The 18,760-nt window shown below is 35.2% G+C and overlaps 1 protein-coding gene across 1 annotated transcript in view; it reads left to right on the top strand.

Moving 5' to 3' along the window:
• The first annotated feature begins 3,613 nt into the window (after positions 1-3,613).
• WDR76 (WD repeat domain 76) overlaps positions 3,614-18,760 on the top strand; it is a 39,223-nt gene continuing 24,076 nt past the window's right edge. The window contains exons 1-8 of the mRNA XM_044662178.1: positions 3,614-3,666; positions 4,035-4,424; positions 8,508-8,600; positions 10,503-10,558; positions 14,479-14,605; positions 17,027-17,128; positions 17,229-17,269; positions 17,520-17,673. Coding sequence (XP_044518113.1) covers positions 3,640-3,666; positions 4,035-4,424; positions 8,508-8,600; positions 10,503-10,558; positions 14,479-14,605; positions 17,027-17,128; positions 17,229-17,269; positions 17,520-17,673 — 990 coding nt within the window. The 5' untranslated portion in view covers positions 3,614-3,639. The remainder of the gene's footprint in view (positions 3,667-4,034; positions 4,425-8,507; positions 8,601-10,502; positions 10,559-14,478; positions 14,606-17,026; positions 17,129-17,228; positions 17,270-17,519; positions 17,674-18,760) is intronic.

Raw genomic sequence — 18,760 nt, 5'->3', positions numbered from 1 at the left:
AAATAATTAGTCAGGTAGTATCCAATTTTTGAATGGATTGTGTTGTTTGGAATAAATGACTTAAATGTTGGGATAGACTATTTAGGTACCCTGGAAGTTGGAAGTGAGTAGCAGTGGCCATGAGTTGACAATAGGGGATATTTAAAAATTGATAATTGGCATAGCCTTGGATTATAATTAAATGTAAACCTTCATCTTCAAATGTAAAGGCAGACACCTCCATTGTTTTTAAAAACGTTATCGTCCGTGTTAGTATTATTTCTAAGCTAGAAGAGCTGCAAGCTGGGTTAGGTGTTTTGCCCTGGGTCACACGGGTAGGAAGTGCCTGAGGCTAGAGTTGAACCCTGGACCTCCAGTCTCTAAGCTTTCAACCCATTGAGCCACCTGGCTGCCCCTTCCCTAATGCCTCCTTAACATTTAAAGCTTTTTTTAAGCCTTTGAACAGCTGGTTTATGGGCAAGCACAATAGAAAATGCTTTTAGAGGTGACTAAAAAAACATTTAAAAAAATAACATTTTTGACATTTAACAAAGCATGTTTAAATAAATGCATTTAACAAAGCATGCAAAATAAGGAATAAGATCACCATAAATTCATAAATAATGCATTTAACTTTATTCTGAACTTATAAAACACCAAATAAAATGAGCATTTTCATATACATTCTAATACAGGAGAGGATTGCACATGAAACTGTGAATTTCCATTATTGTTGATTTGAATAATTCTTTTATGTAGTTGTTAGTAGATTGCATTTCTGTTGAGAATAGTTTGTTTTATCCTTTGACCGTTTATTGGAAATTGCTTTTGGTTTTATCTTATTAATTTTTTATATATCTTAGAAAAACTTGATACAAAGACCCCCACCCCCAAATCATTACTTCCTTCCTTTTCCTTGGTGCATTCATTTTGACTCTGGAAGGCTTTTTGTTTCATGTAAATAAAATTACCTGTTTTAGCTTTCAAATTGCCTCTGTCCCTTTTTTTGGTTAAGAATATATTTCCTACCTATAGCTAGGAGAGGTATGTGGTTTGTTTCTCTCCTAACTTTTTTATTGGATGATATTTGATATTAAGACCATATATTGATTTAGGATGTAATGTGGAATAGAGTATAAAGTTTGGTCTGAGATTAATTTCTGCTAGTCTCCTTTATAGTTTCCCCAGCAATTTTTATCATCAGGGAATTTTTTCCTAAGTAATTTATGTTTCCTGGTTTACCAAATGCTTTTTTGAATTCCACAGCATCATATTGAATTTATTCATTTTTTGTTTCTATTTTAGGCAGTACAGTGAATGTGAGTTTTGTGACTTTGTAGCTGAAAGAGAATTCTTTCCTCATTTTGCAAATGAGGAACCTGAGGCTTAGAGGGGAAGTGAATTGCTTAAGGTCACACAAGTAGCATTTACAAGTTTTTTAAATTTGTGTGTATATGTGTGTGTGTATTATATTAGGGATTTTGAACATCTTTACATATAGTTCTTAACCTAATTTTTCTCAAGAATTCTTAGTTTCTTTTGGTCATTCCTCACTGGGGCGTGTGAATTAGTTTTATGACTATCAGTACCTTATGTATTCTGGAAGTCAGAGCTTTTATCAAGTACATTAATTGCACATATATTTATCCCATTCTTTCCTTTTTATTTTAGACACTTTATTATTTCTTGCATAAAATATTTTTATTCTTGGAAAATCAAACCTACTGAATTTTGTCTGCCAATTCTCTCATTTTTGGTTAAAAAAAAAGATTTTCCTTACCATTATTGAGAGAAATATTTCTTTTCCTTGCAATTTTTTATGCTTTTTAAAAATACTTAGATCATACCTTCTAATCGATAATCTAATAACCTTTTTTTCCTTAAGCCCTTACAGTCATAAAAAGAATTAAGAGCTAGGCATTTGGGGTTAAAGGACTTGCTCAGGGTCACACAACCAGGAAGAATCTGGCTAAATTTGAACCCAGGACCTCCTGTTTCCTGGTCTGGCTCTCTATCCACTGAACCACCTAGTTGTCCTTTCAAATAGACTTGTGAAAGTTTTTATTTACTCATTAGAAATGAACACCGTTGACTACCACCTTGTGAATACCTTTCTTGTTTTTTTTGCTACCCATTTTTATATCTTTGGTCCATCTCTTCTTTATAATGTTCCTCTTGCAATTTGATTAATCTCCACCACTTCAGCTTCCACTTAGAGATAACTCACCTGACCCTTCTTTTATGTCCAGATGCACATCTCCATCTGTCTACAGACTATCTACACCTAATTTTCCACTAGCTTGTGAAACTCAATATCTCAACTGGAGCTGTTGCCAAAACATAATGGCCTACCATAATAATAATTTTTAAAAAAGCTAATTACTATTTTAGTAGTATTTACTTTGGTTAATTATTAGCTACAGTTTGGGGGCACCAAAACATTATACTACATAAAACTTCACATAATTTCAGGGAGGACACTAATAAACTGATGAATGTCTAGTGAAGGAGATCAAGATGGTGGAGGACCCTGAATTCATATTATATGAAAAACTGTTAAAGGAAATGCTGATGGATGTTTCACCTGGATCAGAGATGATTTAGTATTTGAAGGACAGTTACACTACTCAGAAGTTCTTTTGGTCAATGTGGCTTTTTTGAATGAAGTTTATTACTATCCTGTTCAAATCTCTAAGTAATTTCTAAAAGAAAATATCAGATTTCTGCAGTAAAATTATAATTAGGACTAGACTTGTTCTTAGGCCAGAAGGGTATAAATAGGAGTATGGGCAGTAACGGTTCAGCTGGGGAGAGTTTATTAGGCATGATGCTGAAAGAATTATTTTTCAGGTGGGAGTTAGAATGTTGGACACTGAGGTCCCTTCCAATTCTGAGAATATGCAATTCTGTGATAACAGGCTCATATTTATATGCTGTTTTAAGGTTTTCAGAGCACAACCACCCCATGACAGGAGTACTCCTCCCATTTGGGGGATAAGGAAACAAGTCCCAGTGAAATTGCCCGAAACCACAAAGTAATGAAGCCAACCAAGATTTCAATGTGGTTTTCCAATTTCAAAGCCAATAGCTTTTCCACCGTGTCCACAGGGGCTAGAAGTTCACAGCTGAGGTTGATGGCAGGAGAAAGGCAGGGGTGCTGCTGGGGACCCTAGCACCCTCCACTTATTCATTCTGGCTATGGCTTCATCCCGTTGTGCCATGGCGCTTTGTCTAGAGCTTGGGGCCTAGAGTCAGAAAGACTCATTTTCCTGAGTTCAAATCTGGTTCCAGACACTTATTAGCAGTGTGACCCTGGGCAAGTCACTTCAATCCTGTTTGCCTTAGTTTCCTCATCTGTAAAATGAGCTGGAGAAGGAAATGGCGCTGTAGCATCCTTGCCAAGAAAATCCTCAGTGCGGTCTGGAAGAGTAGAGAGAGGATGAAACTACCTCTTGGCTCCAGTCTGGCCGCCCCTTCCTCCCTCCCTGCAAGTCTTAGGATCTTTCCACTTGTTGGCTCCGCCCAGCCCCGGTCCTAACCGGGCTCTTCCCTTCTGCCTTTGGCGGGAAGGGCTGAGCGAGGCCCTGCCCCCGCACTAGCTGGGTTCATCCTTTCTGCCCTTGGCGGGCTGGCCTCTTGGCGGGAAGGGCTGAGTGGAGTATGGCAGGGGCCGGCGAGTCTTTCCAGGTGAGAAGTTGGGAGTCTGACAGCGTGTCAGGAGCCGGTAGCCCGGGACAGGGAGGATGGAGGAGGGAGCTTCTAACTCTGCCCTCCTAGCTCTGGACTGGGGACCTCACCTGCTGGTATTTTAAGCGGTTGTTAATTTCATCAGACCTGCTCGGAAACTGGTAGTGATGTATGTAGTATTGGGGGCGTGATATGGGAGGAAGGGGGCTGTGAGAGAAATAGCTGCTGTGAGGGCTTGTTAAATGCAGTCTTCTGTACACTCCGCCTTAAGGAAATGCACCATCCGGTATGGGGCTGTTACACTGCTCAGCAAAGGACTTTGTGGGGAAGATTGGAGTCTAACTTTCCTTTCTTATTGAACTAAACAGGTGAATGAACCCAAAAGCCCCCAGGGCAGAATTGGTTTAACCACGACACCAAAACAGACTATAATTTTACAGAAGCAAGTTCAAGTACTCCTTCTTCCATTTGTTATCAAAAAGAATAAACAGGGCCAAATGATGAGCCCTCAGAATCTATCAGAAAATAATTCTAACAATGAAGAAAGTCCTGAAGTAAAAAGAAAACGCAGAGAACTTGAAACTCTAGAAATAGAAGCTACATTTCCCAAGGAGGAATGCAGTCCACACAAATCGTCTTTGAGTCCTCAGACAGAACAAAGTCTTGGGATACCCGGGAATACTAAAGATGTGTTGGCTCTCAGTGAATTGCAAAGCAATCAGGAAGGAGATGGTGATGAAATTGAAACAGCTGATCTGGTAAGGTTCTCAGTTTAATAATTATCTTGTAGGTTTTACCATATTTGACTTATATAATGAAAATATTATCACTTTAAAAATGTGAAATTTTGGCAAAATCATTGAGTGGCAGAAGCAGTTAATTTTGAATTGAAGTTTGAACAAACCTATGGGACCTCTGTAGAGGAGCTCTTAAGACCCTTTCTAAATCTAAATCCTATGACCCAGATTCTCAGAGAAGTGACTTAGGCCTCCCACTTCAATTAAATTTAACTGATAATTTCTTCAAATACTCCATTGCCCTGAAATTACTTTTTATTTTTCATATGTACAGAGGAGTAGTTTGGTACAATGAAAGGGATACTTTTACCGTAAGCCATTCATTCAGTAGCTATGTATGGGATCTTGGACAAGTCAACTTTATCCTCTTGACTTCAGTTTGTTCAACTGTTAAAAGAGGGAGGTGCTGGTGGCTATATAATCTTGGAGGTCTTTTTCAGTTCTAACATTCTGTAGTTTTAATACCGATTTTTTTTTTTCATTTTATACTGGTAGCATATAATTTGAAAAATAAAAAGTCTGTTAGTATGTCTTGAATATCCCTAATACATATTCATGTATTCATAATGTGTAGCAGGAGTCACCATCCTTTAATGCAAGCATGAAGGAAAAAAATTACCTATTGTATTGATACTTTGTTTAATTAGTTATTTAACATAGCTGACACTTTGCAAGATTTTCAGACTTTTACTTGTTTTATCATTTGGTCCTCACAAAAAGTCTCTGAAGTAGTTACTATAGGTAGTATTATACATATTTTACAGATGAGGAAATTGGCACTCTGGTAGGTTAAATAATTTGCTCAAGCACAGTCATATAGCTAATGGACTTCAGAGACAATATTCAAATCCAGGTCTCACCTAACTCTAAGGCTATTTTTCTTCCCAATATACATACTCTGTGTCAAGCTTTGAGTTTGTGAAAGTTCAAAGATAACATTTGAACCTTCCCTTGAAAAATTTGGATTCTAGTTAGTGAAGAGAAGATCATGTAGGGCAAAAACAAATACTAAGTTTTTTTGAAGAAAAAAATTTAAAATATTGAAGCACAGAAAAGAAACATTTCAGTTCTATATACTAAGTGAGGTATTAATGCTTTGGTTTTGGATATTTTGGTTTTTAAGATGACAAAGTATGTTGATTGTTTTTCTAATGTTGATTAATCCTTGCATCCCATGTGTAAGTCCCACTTGATCATAAGAAATGATTTCTTGAATAAATCGCTGTAATCTGACAGGATTTTGTTTAACATTTTTGAGTCAATATTCACTAATGATATTGACCTATAATTTTTTCCCCAGGTTTTGTCTTTCCCTTGGTTGAGTTATTTACATTATATTTATCTCATAAAAGGATTCTCTTAATGTTCTTTATGTCTCAATTTCTGGGAACAATTTGTGAAATATAGGTACTGGTCTTTAAAAGTTTGGTAGAATTCTCCTGAGAATTCAAGTTCAGAAGTTTTTTTCTTTGACAGTTTCTATATAGTCAGATCTTTTTCCTTTTCTGAGCCTGGATTATTTAAGATTTCTATCTAGTCTTCTGAAAGGTTGAGTATTTTTTATTTTCGAAGCTACTCCTTTATTTCTTTTGTGTTCTCAGTATTGTTATCATAGTACAGTTCTCTCTCTGGAGGGGATTAACATTTTTTATTATAGGTCCTTTGGAATTGTCTTGAATCATTGTTTCTAATAGAATAGTCTTTCATAGTTGATCAAATCCTTATTATATTTTGTAATTATGCATAATGTTCTCCTGGGTTTGCTTACTTCATTTTCCTTAAGTATATATCAAGGTTTCCAAGTTTTTCTGAAAGCTTCCTGCTGGTCATTTCTTACAGTACAGTGAGTATTTCATCATAATCATATGCCACAGCTTGTTCAGCCATTCCTCAACTGATGGGCATCCCCATAATTTCCAATTCTTTGCCCCTACAAAAAGGGCTGCTATAAGTATTTTTGTACATATGAGTCTTTTCTCTTTTTTTTTTTTTTTGGATCCCTTTGGAACACAGACCTAATAGTATTGCCCTTTGGGCATAGTTCTAAATTGCTCTTTGTAGTGGTTAGACTAGTTCACAGCTACACCAACAGTGTTTTAGTGTACCTGTTTTTCTACATACCCTCCAGCATTTGCCGTTTTCCTCTTCTGTTATGTTAGCCAACATGATAGATGTAAGGTGCTATCTTAGATTTGTTTTAATTTGCATATCTACTTATTAGTGATTTTAGAGCATTTTTCCCCTAACTATTGATAGCTTTGATTTGTTCTTCTGAAAACTACCTATTCATATCCTTTAACCATTTATCAATTGGGGAATGACTCATATTTTTATAAATTTGGCCCAGTTCCCTATATATTTGAGAAATGAGATCTTTATTAGAGAACCCTCCCTCTCCAGTTTCCTGCTTTCTTTTTAATTTTGATTGGATAGGTTTTGTTTGTGCAAAACCTTTTTCATTTCATGTAAATCAAACCTTTCTCTTATTTCTTATGATCTTCTCTATCTCTTCTTTGGTCACAAAGTTCTATTATACATAGATCTGACAGGTAATTATTTTCCATGCTCCCCTAATTTATTATATCAACTTTATGTCTAAACCATGTGCCTATTTTGACTTCTCTTATATGATGTGAGAAATTGATCTATGCCTAGTTACTACAAAGCTGCTTTCTAGTTTTCCTTGAAGTTTTTGTTGAGAAATGAGTTCTTGTCCTAAGAGCTTGGATTTTTGTTTGGTTTATCAAACACTAGGATTTTTTGTTTATTTACTTTTATATGTTGTGTACCTAATCCGTTTCACTAATCAACACTATTTCTAAGCCAGTACTTTGATGATTACCACTTTGTAGTATAGTGTGATATCTGGTACTGCTAGGTTACCTTCCTTTGCTTTTTTAAAAAGTTGATTCTCTTGATATTCTTGAGCTCTGTGTGTGTGTGTGTGTGTGTGTGTGTGTGTGTGTGTGTGTGTGTGTGTGTGTGTAGTTTTTAAAAAAGGAAACCAACAAAACCCTATCATTACTATATTGATAATTCTGAAAAAAGTTTCATTAACAGATTTTGAATAGAAATGAATAGCCAAAAACCCTCATACCTTATTGAAGAAAAACCAGTTTAGCTTGAAGAATCCTTTATTATAGATACTTTCATTCCTTTTTAGTAGTTTTAAAGTAAATTCTCATGTGTGAGAGGTCAACAGGCATGAAATACTAGCTTGGAAAGGATCTCTTCTATTTGGAGAGATTTGGGAGGGAGGGCCTTGTGGAGGAGGTAATATCTGATCTAGACCATATGTACACATATCTGTGTGAGTGTGGGTATGTTGTATTCCTGGTTAGAGTGTAAGTTCATTGACTTCCCTTCTTTGTCTTTGTATCCTTGGTACTAGCATAGTGACTGGCACATAGGAGGTGCTTCTTTAATGCTTGTTAATTAGCCAATTGTTTTTCTAAATAATATGTGATGTTTCTTTAACCAAAAGGCATTTTAGAAAGAACTGACATAGCATTTCTCCCCTTTACTATGTTTCCTTCCACTAAAGTTGCAAATGTAACTTAACTAGTAAAGCCATAAGTGTTTGTAAATTTGATATTTTTTTAACCCTCATTTTCTGTCTTAGAATTGATACTAAGTAACAATTCCAAGGCAGAAGAACAGTATGAGCTAGGCTTTGGGGTTAAGTAACTTGCCAAAGTTCACACAGCTGGGAAGTTTCTAATGCCAAATTTGAACCCATGCCTGGCTCTCTGTCCACTGAATCACCTAGCTGCCCAAATTTCATCTTTGTTATGAGTTTTCAGGACACTTCACATTGCTTTGGAAATCCACTGAAACCTCTGCAGGAATTAAGATGCAATGAAACATTTTATGGAATTGTCAAGACTAAGACTGTATCTTGACTGCTTGACAATTTCCTTGTATACAGCATTGAATGAATGGGAGGTGATGTTCAAAGAAAGATGTGGTGACTTATGTGGAATTAAGTCCTGTCTGTAAGGTGCTGTGGTTGAGAACTGTACTTACGTTATTTTTTTCCCATAGGATGGTTCAACAGAGCTGTCAGCTTATGAAAAGAAGAGACTAAAAAACATATCAGAAAATGCTGATTTTTTTGCTTCACTTCATTTGGTAGAGGTTTGTATAGCTTCTCAATTTAACTAGAAAATACTCAAATTCTATACTATTGCAAAATGACTATTGTTAATGTAATTTTATGCCATCCCTTAAATAGTCAGAGAGGAGGATAAGATATGCCAAGAGAAGTAGGGTGTGGGCTTAATGGGAGGAAACTGTCTGTTAGGACATCTTAAGATAGGGAGGAAAACCTTGGGGAGAGAGTGTATCTTCAAGGTTATGTTGTTATAGTAACTCTTCTACAGTGCTTTGCATAGAGGCTTATTGTACAGTCTTTTTTAAAATGACTACAACGTGGCTATGGAAGGTTATTCTGTATCCCTTCTCTCCTCTGATTCCAGGACAATATTTTGCCATATTTTGGATAAGGTGTGGGGGGATGTTTCTTATGGACAATGGATCTAGTTTAGTCAAAGTATTCTTTAAGCTTGGATAGAGCATTCTCTATATTGCCTGTCTTATAAAGCCCTTCCGCTCTCTTCTCTAGCTCTACTCTTACTGTGTAGTAAGACTAGGTCATCATACCTCACTTCTGGATCATCTCTGCACTATGGCTTTCTAGTGGGTATGCCATTGTCCTTAATGGATACACATGTTAAAGCTGATCTTAACTCCTGGACAAAGACTTTTTTTTTCTTTAATAAATAAGGTCCTCCAGGTAATCAATCTAGTGATCTCTCTTTTGGCCAGTCCTTTGAAAGTTAAGTTTGGTGGTGGGATGGGTGGATGGGTGTTATTTGGAACTTTTTTCTTCTTCCATTTATACTTGTATATTCTCTAGCCAGTTTAATTCCTCAGCTGTATATACCAAGAAGAAATGTATTCCAGAGTAGGGTAACGTATTTTTTTGAGATTTTTCATGGTATAGTATTCCAAGAACAGATTTTCCACAATTCATGGCATCAGTATTAATAAGTACAATCTGGAGTTTGATTTCTAGGGAATTTATTTCTTTAAATGAAAGTTTCTAACTACAGTTTCCAATTGTATTTAAATGTTTGATTAGAAATGACCATATACTTGGAATGTATGTGAGGAATGGTTCAGTGGTTTGAGAGGCAAAATTGAAGCTAAATAGATAGCCATTGCCAAGCGAAGGTCAGAAATCATATTTGAAAAAGCAGATCAGATAAAGCATTTCTATAGAAGCTATACTTTTAATCTGTAAGTCAGTTGAAGATATCATTAGATTTATGAAAGCTTGATTAACAAAACTTCAGCAAAATATATCTTCTTTAGACTCAGTTGACTCAAAAAATTGGTAGAATCTTAGAGCAGCTTTGTAGTGTCTATTACTAGAAAATAAATGCAGTTAACAAAACAAAGCAGAATGAATAATATAATTATAAAGATACATGTTTTTAATCCCTCTTTGGGTATTGCTCCTTGAGAGCAGTATTGTGACATAAACATTTTTTATCTCTCAGTGCCACTAGGAGTGTCTCTTGTAATTATTACACATTTAATAATTATTAGTTGAATGGAAGGAAGGAACTAAGCATTTAGTAAGTACCTACTATGTACCAGGCACTTTACAGATATCTCATTTGAGCCTCTCAGCAACCCTGGGAGGTATAGAAGCTATTATTAAACCTATTTTAGAATTAAAGAGACTGAGGCAGACAGATTAAGTGAATTACTCAGTATCACCCAGGTAGGAAGTTTGTCTGAAGCTAGGTTTGAACTCAGGCCTCACTGATTTCAGTTCCAGCTCTCTCTCCACTGCACCCACAAGTGCTTCTATTCAGATCACTTTACCTCTGTCAGATTCTTCATACTGACCTCACATGATTATTGTGAGAAAAGCACTTTAAGCTATATCTATCAAATAAGTGTTACTGTAAAATGTGTACATGGTAGAGTATATTAATATTTTCACATATATGTTTTTACCTTTTACAGACAGCTGCAAGGTTACGTGAAATGATTACAAAAAGGCCATCTCATGGAATCAAGAGGTAAAATAGTATTTAGGTCTGTGATTCTTAGAGTCTGGTATTTTTGTAGAATATGTAGTTAGAAGACTTGAGAAAGTAGCATCAGACTGGAAATTCTAGAACTGAGTTGAAGTACATGGAGGACCCTATGGGAAAATCTTACTTGAAGAGACAATGCATTGCAGTGGAATGAGCAACTGATTTGGAGTCAGGACCTAGATTCAAATCCTGTCTCTGTCAGCTCTTATCATCTTATAGCTGTGCTACAGCAGTAATTTAATTGAGTTCTCTGCTGTTAGTCTCTGCCCTCTGCATTCTATCTATACACCTGCAAGATAGACATTCCTAAAGTAAAGTCTGACCTTGTCACTCCCTTAATCAAAAAACTTTAGTGGTACTTCATTACTTCTGGGCTATAAAAAAATCTCCTCTGTTTGGTATTTAAAAGCTCTTTCCAATCTGGGTCCAGTCTTGGAGACAGGTGGCACTATGGAAAGAGCTTTGGATTTGAAGTTAGAAAACTTGAGTTTTTTTCAAGCCTCTGCACCTTCATACCTGAATGATTTTGGTCAAGTCTCTTGGTAAACTGAGAGACTTGGACTGGATGACCATTAAGTTTCCTTCCAACTCTAAATCTATGATCTATAATCCTTTGGCACCAATTGTCCCTCCAAGCCTGGGATATTCTCTGTCTTTACTTCTGTCTCTTGGAATCTTAGTTTCATTTGAAGCTCTACTAAGGAGCCACCTTACTGATGACTTAAAATGTTAGCATTTTACCTCCTGTTCTTCCCGATGCCCTTCCCAATTACTTTGTACATACTTATCTGCCTATATCTAGTTTCCCTTCAGTAGTATATAAGCTGCCAGTCCAAGATCTATTTTCACTTTTGTCTCAATATTTCTATTTCTTGGATGATAAAATGTTTTTGAATTGAAAGAGATTATAGTGGGGGGATACAGTATGCAAATATTTAAAGGATCCTCTTTATCTAAGGATATATGTTTCATTATGCATTATCCAAGGATAATTGGTAACCAAAAAAGGTAAGGATTTAAAGTAAATTTGTATGAAATAGGAACCCATATTTCATAGTAAATAGGTGGGAAAATATTTTGATTTGAACTTGATCTTGAAAAATGAAACTAAACTTTTTGAAAATAAGATTTTAATTTTGTATTTAATAAAATTTATGTGACAACTTATTAACCAATTTTTACATTACAGACAACAAAATTGTATGATAGCATGGTAGGATGTCTTTTATCTTTGATGTTAGCAGGATAATAGGAATGTTATTGTTACAAAAATAATCAAGGGCTTCATCAGTTTCCTTCAGTTTTTTAATAAAATATATTTTCCTTTCCCTTGATTCCTTCACTCTACTTCCTTCTAGAGTTGTCCCTTTTAGTAAAGAATCTTTTAATCTTTTGGTGTTTGAATCATTTTCTTGGAACATTTTTAGTGAATCAGAAAAGTGTTCACCCTTGGTCTAGTAGTTGGGATTAAATGTTCGAGCAGGAACAAACTTCACTTATTTATTTAATTTTATTTTTTGAAAAACTCTTACCTTCCCTCTTGGAGTCAATACTGTGTATTGGCTTTAAGGCAGAAGAGTGGTAAGGGCTAGGCAGTGGGGGTTAAGTGACTTGCCCAGGGTCACACAGCTGGGAAGTGTCTGAGACCAGATTTGAACCTACGATTTACCATCTCTAGGCCTGGCTCTCAATCCACTGAGCCACCCAGCTGCCCCTTCTGGGAACAAATTTTATAATTGGAATGAAACTTCTAATGAAACTTTTGTCATAGCCATCTTAATTGTGAGAAAGAATTGGGGGCTAATTTTCCTCTCAGATACATATTGGCAAGTCACTTAATCTCTCAATATTCTAACTGGAAAGGTAGAGTGAGTTTCCTTACTAGGAATTCCCTGTATCATTAAAATTCAAGGTCAGGACGAAATAGGTACAGGGATTTAGATAATAAAGATTTGGATAGTGAGGACCCCTAACATATGGTAATATGAGAAGAAAGAGAACTCAGACAATCCTGGCTGCTACTTAGCTTTCCCAGTTTTGTGCTATCTCAGAATATTAAATTATCTTTTTATACTCTTATTTAAGCTTTGAGTAAAAGTCCTAAAGAGCATAGATTCAGGCCCAGATCACTTGGGTACTCCACTGGAGACCTGCTAGGTTAACTTGGAACCATTAATTACTATGATTTAGTTTCAGCTGTTCAATCAGATCCAGGTCCATCTTATTTTACTTTTATTTGTTCTTCCATCTTTTCCATAAGAGTGCAAGAGGGGTAGCTAGGTAGCACGGGACTAGAATGCCTGGGCTGAAGTCAGGAGGTCCTGGGTTCAAATATGACTTCATGTACTTACTAGCTGTGTGACCCTCAGCAAGTCACCCAATTGTCTAGTCCTTGTCCCTCTTCTGTTTTAGAATTCATATTAAGACAGAAGGTAAGGGTTTTTAAAAAAAAAAAAAAAAAAAAGAAGAAGAGTACAAGAGTCTTTGGCAAATGCTCTGCTAAAATATCAGTAAAATATTTCTATAGAGTTCCTCTTTTCTACCATTCTGGAAACCCTGACCTTTCTTGGTGAAACCATGCTGACTCTAGGATCATTGCTTCATTTTCTAGATATTCACTAAGGTGTTAGTGAATAATACATTTTAATAATACATTTTAATAATAGTCTTTTTGCCAGGAATTGAAATCAAGTTCTCTGACCTCTAGTTTGTAGCTCCATCCTCCTCTTGTTTTTGAAAAATTGAATCAACATTTTCCCTTCTCAATTCCTGTGATATTTCTTTGTTAACAAAGATAACTACTGGCAGTGAGTAGCATTCATATCTGCTAATTCTGTTTCCCAGGGTAAGTTCATCTGAGTTAGGCAAGTTTACATTCATCTCAGGAAGCTAGGCACCCCCCCTTACTTTCTAATTACTTATCTTGGATACCAGTTTCTGAATAGTCATTTTTGGTTTGCCCTTTCTGCTCTATAAAAAGTATCCTCATCTACAGAAAAAAGCAATAGCAATGTAAAGAATTGAACACCTCCATCTACTCTCTTGTTGATGATTATCTTTGTCTCATCCACTTAGTATCACTTTTCCCGCTTTGACCTTTTTATTTTTTCTGATATGCTTAAAAAGAAAAAGAAAAGAAACTGTTTTCTATGTCCTTAGCTTTCTTCCCTAGCTTTAGTTTATCCTGAGCTTAAGCGTGCTTGACAGTCTTCTTCTTCTTTTTTTTTTTTTTTTTTTTAACCCTTACCCTCCACTTTAGAATTGATACTAAATATTGGTCTAGAAGATCAGTGAAGGCTAGACAAATGGGAATTAAGTGGCTTGCTCAGGGTCACAAAACTAGGAAGTTCTAAGGCCATATTTGAACCCAGGATTTCTTATCTGCTGTCCTGGCTCTCTGTCCCTTTGCTTGACATTCTTAAAGGACTTTTCCATGTTTTTATATTTATCTAGTTACCTGCCTTTTCTTCTGTCTGTTGTATTTTAAAAAAATCTAGGGTGATGAATTCTGCATCCATATTAAAAGGGGAAGAGAATAAACATTTTAAATATAATACCTACTCCTACTACCTTATCTAGTTAGTTCTAGAAGACTTTATTTCTCACTGGACTCATTGGGACCGAGTGACAGAATGTGGATGAATCCAGTTGCATTTATGCTATTAGAAAAAATAAAAGCATTTTTCTATGGATATGCACTCTGTAGCTTTTCATTAGAGAATAATTTTGTTGATTTCTGTACTAACAAATAGAGTCCTTTTATTTATTTTTGTGGCTATTGTTTCAGTCATGGAAATTAAATTCATAGTTATTAGAGTTGATTGTAGTGCCCTCTTTCACTTTGGTAATAGTAAAGTAATTAACCTATGCTATAAATGAACACAGACTTTTCATTCCTTTAGAAAGAAGCCAATGAAGGCTGAAGATGAGATTGTATGTCGAAGATCCATGAGGTTATTAAAAGTAGATCCATCAGGAGTCCCCTTGTCAGATCCTTCACCACAGCCTGAATCAGTGGTTGAACAAAATGTAAGAGTAACAGTGCAAATATAATACATTAACTTAAAAAAAGAACCATAAAACTCTTTAAGTTTTTGAAACTCAGGGTACAGAAAATACCATTAATTCAGAATTATCTAATGTGGACTGTATTAAATTAGAATTTGTATTAGATGAGATGGGGTTTGTACTGAAGTTGACTTTAGGAGACTCACAAAGGAAATGAATTCTGAAATTTGTTTAATTGTGTGTAAGGGGAATATTCATCTGCTCAAGAGGGTATACTCTTTTAAGCTTTTAAAAAATACTCAAATTGAATGAATGGAAAGTAGAAACCAGTATTGATTAGTTGAGTGTATTTACTAGGTAACACTTGATTAGCTAAATTCTATTTTCTTATGTACTTTTAAGCAATAAGAATACATTTTCCCTCTAGAATTCAAGAATGAAGACTTGACAAATTCAAGGAACTCTTAATTGTAAAGCACTTAGCACAATGTCTAGTACATAGTAGGTACTTTATAAATTCTTATTCCCTTTCTTCCCCTTTTCTCTAACAATTGCTTTTAAAGGCTAGTTAATAGTATGGGAGTGATTTTAAATAGATACATGACAGATAAATGCCAGGCATGGTGACACATACCTGTAATTTTGCCACTGAGGAGAATGCCGGCTGGTGGGTTGTTTGAGCTCATTTGTTCTGAGATGGAGTAGGACTAAAGCCAATTGGATGTCTGTACTGTCTGACTCCAAAGTGTTGATTCTGGGAGGTGGATTGGGGATACCAAATTTCCTAGAGAGGAATTAACCAGTCTAAGTTGGTCTGAACAAATCAAAGCTTCCATATTGATAAACAGTGGGATTGGGCCCATGAGTATGGCTGTTGTACGTCCAGTATGGGTAAGATAGGGAGCTGCCCTATATACAAAGGAAGACAAATAAGAAAGAAAGAAATTTAAAAAAATATATAGATAGGGAAGCTGATATTAATTCCAGCTACTCTTATGAATCAAAAATTATTTTTAACAAGGACTGTCAGAAAATGCCTTTTGAATCACAAAGTTGATTTCTCCTGAACTATCTTAAACACTGTTAGTAATCCAAGATTACAAACTAAGCTGAATGGCAAGGAGAGAGACAAGAAAGGTCTAGGGAATTAAAGAGGGGATGAAGTAGAAGGGAACATAGAGGGAAAGAAGATTGAAGAGAAAGAGTATAGGAGAGAGAGGGAAAGAGAATCTGTTTTGCTATGGTATATTTGTGTATATTAGAATAAAAAGATAAAAACAGCTCTTGCTACTTTGGTTTTCCTTGTGATACTAGTGTATAATTAAACAAAAAAGTAATACCATATAGAGTGAATAGACTATATTTGTGTTTTGTCTCTTACCTGAATGGTAAACTTTTGCCTGTAGAAAAAAATTAAGGGCTCTTCATAATAAGGTGGTAGCGACATTTCCTCCCACATTTATCTTTTCAGTGTTATAGATATTTTTCTGTTCTTAGCTTTTAGGCTCAAAACACATTTCTAAATTGGAAAGGAATTCTATTATAAAGGAATCACTTTGGTAGTTTTCAGTATAAGATATTGTACTCTCATTTATTCATTCATTTATTTATTTATTTGCTTATTTATTTATTCATTCATCTGTTTATTTTTTTAGGCCTTTACCTTCTATCTTGGAATCAATACTGTGTATTGGTTCCAAGGCAGAAGAGTGGTAAGGGTTAGGCAATGGGGGTCAATTGACTGGCCCAGGGTCACACAGCTAGGAAGTGTCTGAGGCCAGATTTGAACCTAGGACCTCCCATCTCTAAGCCTGGCTCTCAATCCACTGAGCCACCCAGCTGCTCCCAAGATATTGTACTCTTGCAATGTAACTATTGAAGATGTTTTATTTTTATTTTGGGATAGATATCATATTTTGTGCTTTTCTCTCTGATATAATAAATTGGCAGTACTTAAAAAAAAAGCAGTTAACTGAATTTTGAATTAGTTAAATGATATGAAGGAGCTCTCCAAAGAACTAGGACTATGGGGAAATTTTAGTTAATAGTTTCTACTTAATTTCACTAGAAATTATAAACTTTAAATGCTTTGTAAGCATTTGATAAATATTTATTGAATTTGATTTTCCAGATATTCCATGGAAGTTGATACAGCTTATGTGATTAAGCACTTTATTCTTTTTTTTTTTTTTTTTAATTAAAAAAATTTTTTTTAAACCCTTAACTTCTGGGTATTGGCTCCTACGTGGAAGAGTGGTAAGGGTGGGCAATGGGGGTCAAGTGACTTGCCCAGGGTCACACAGCTGGGAAGTGTCTGAGGCTGGATTTGAACCTAGAAGATTATGCACTGATGGCTAAACAAAGGGATGTGTAATAGTGAACATGATATAAAAGTTTTTAAAGCCCCAAAGAAAACATTGTTTCTATTTTTTTTTCTAACAGCCTCGCTTACCTCCTGGGCCTTTGGAAATGATACCAGAAAATCAGAATGAGCAAAATGAAATGTTTAAAGGACTTTTGCAGATGTGGATGAAAATAAGCCAGGTATCATTTTCAGAACTTTTAACTGGTTTTTATATCTGTTAAAGAAGAAGTTGGAATAAATGCACCATCTTATTGCTCTGATTTCTTTCTAATATTACAGCCAAGAAATAAGAGTACTAAGAAGTTATCTAGTGTTAAAAGGTAAATTATCTTTTTTAATTTAATTTTTAAAATTTAAGTATTTTTCTATGGTTGCATGATTCATGTTCTTTCCCTCCCCACTCCCAGAGCTGACAAGTAATTCCACTGGGTTATACATGTATTATCACTCAATATCTATTTCAATATTATTTATTTTTGTAATAATCTGAAAAGGTAAATGTAAATAAGTTTTTTTGTTTTAACTATAAATAGGAATATTTCTAAATTTAAAATTAATTGTTCTTTTCAGATACAAAGCTAGTTTGAGTGGCATGGTCATTAATGAAGCTACTATCTGTAAAGTTACCAAAACTAGAATATGCTCTATAGCTATTCATCCATCAGAAACTAGGACATTGGTGGCAGCTGGGGACAAGATTGGCCAAGTTGGACTATGGGATTTGGTAAGCTATTTCTATTTTATATCTGAAAATGAGAAAGTAGAATCTGGAAAATTCCCTAGACATATGTGTTATAAATATCATTTAAAATTCATAATTGGATTTTATGAATATGAGTTACATTATTCATATCTCAGAGCTTAAATTCCTATTTTTTGAGCATTGCTGTTATTTTGATACTTTGATGCAGTGCACAACAGTGGATTTGAGGTCAGAGGACCTGGGTTAAAAGCCAGGATGGCCGTTTCCTATCTTTGTTACATTGGGCAAATAGTGTCATCTGTCTGCATGTGAGTATCCTTGTAAAATGAGGGTATTGGACTAAGTGAACTATAAGGTTCCTTTTAATTTTAAATCTTTGATCCTAAGACCTGGAACATCATCAGTGAATTGGATAACAGCAGCATATAAAAGGAGTGATTAAGTATTTATAAGATATTTTGAAACTAGAAATAATAATAATATTTATAAATAAGTTTCTATTTTTCTTAGAATATGGTGTAATATTAGTTGTATACTGGAGTAATTTTTTCTAGTCAAATCAAGAAATATATACTAAAGGTCTACTCTGTAACAGGTCTGATAATAATAAAAGAAAAGACAGAAACAACCCCTGCCTTCAAGGAGTTCACAGTTTAATATATGAAGACAACATACAAATAATGGCTTATAAACAAGACATATGTACACATGTGATGAATTGGAAATAATTATAGAGAGAAGGCTCTAACATTGAATTGGACTAGGAAAGATTTCTTTGCAGAAAGAAATTTCTTTGCACTACAAAAAGCGCAGCTATAAATATTTTTGTACAAGTCTGTTTATCTATGATCTCTTTGGGGTACAAACCCAGCAATGGTATGGCTGGATCAAAGGGCAGGCAGTCTTTTATAGCCCTTTGGGCATAGTTCCAAATTGCCAGCCAGAATGGTTGGATCATTTCACAACTCCACCAGCAATGCATCAATGTCCCAATTTTGCCACATCCCCTCCAACATTCATTACTCTCCCCTTCTTTCATTTTAGCCAATCTGCTAGGTGTGAGGTGATACCTCAGAGTTGTTTTGATTTGCATTTCTCTAATTATTAG

Source organism: Gracilinanus agilis, chromosome 2, assembly GCF_016433145.1.
Source record: "Gracilinanus agilis isolate LMUSP501 chromosome 2, AgileGrace, whole genome shotgun sequence".
Lineage (NCBI taxonomy): Eukaryota > Metazoa > Chordata > Mammalia > Didelphimorphia > Didelphidae > Gracilinanus > Gracilinanus agilis.
This window is presented reverse-complemented; position numbering and strand designations above follow the sequence as displayed.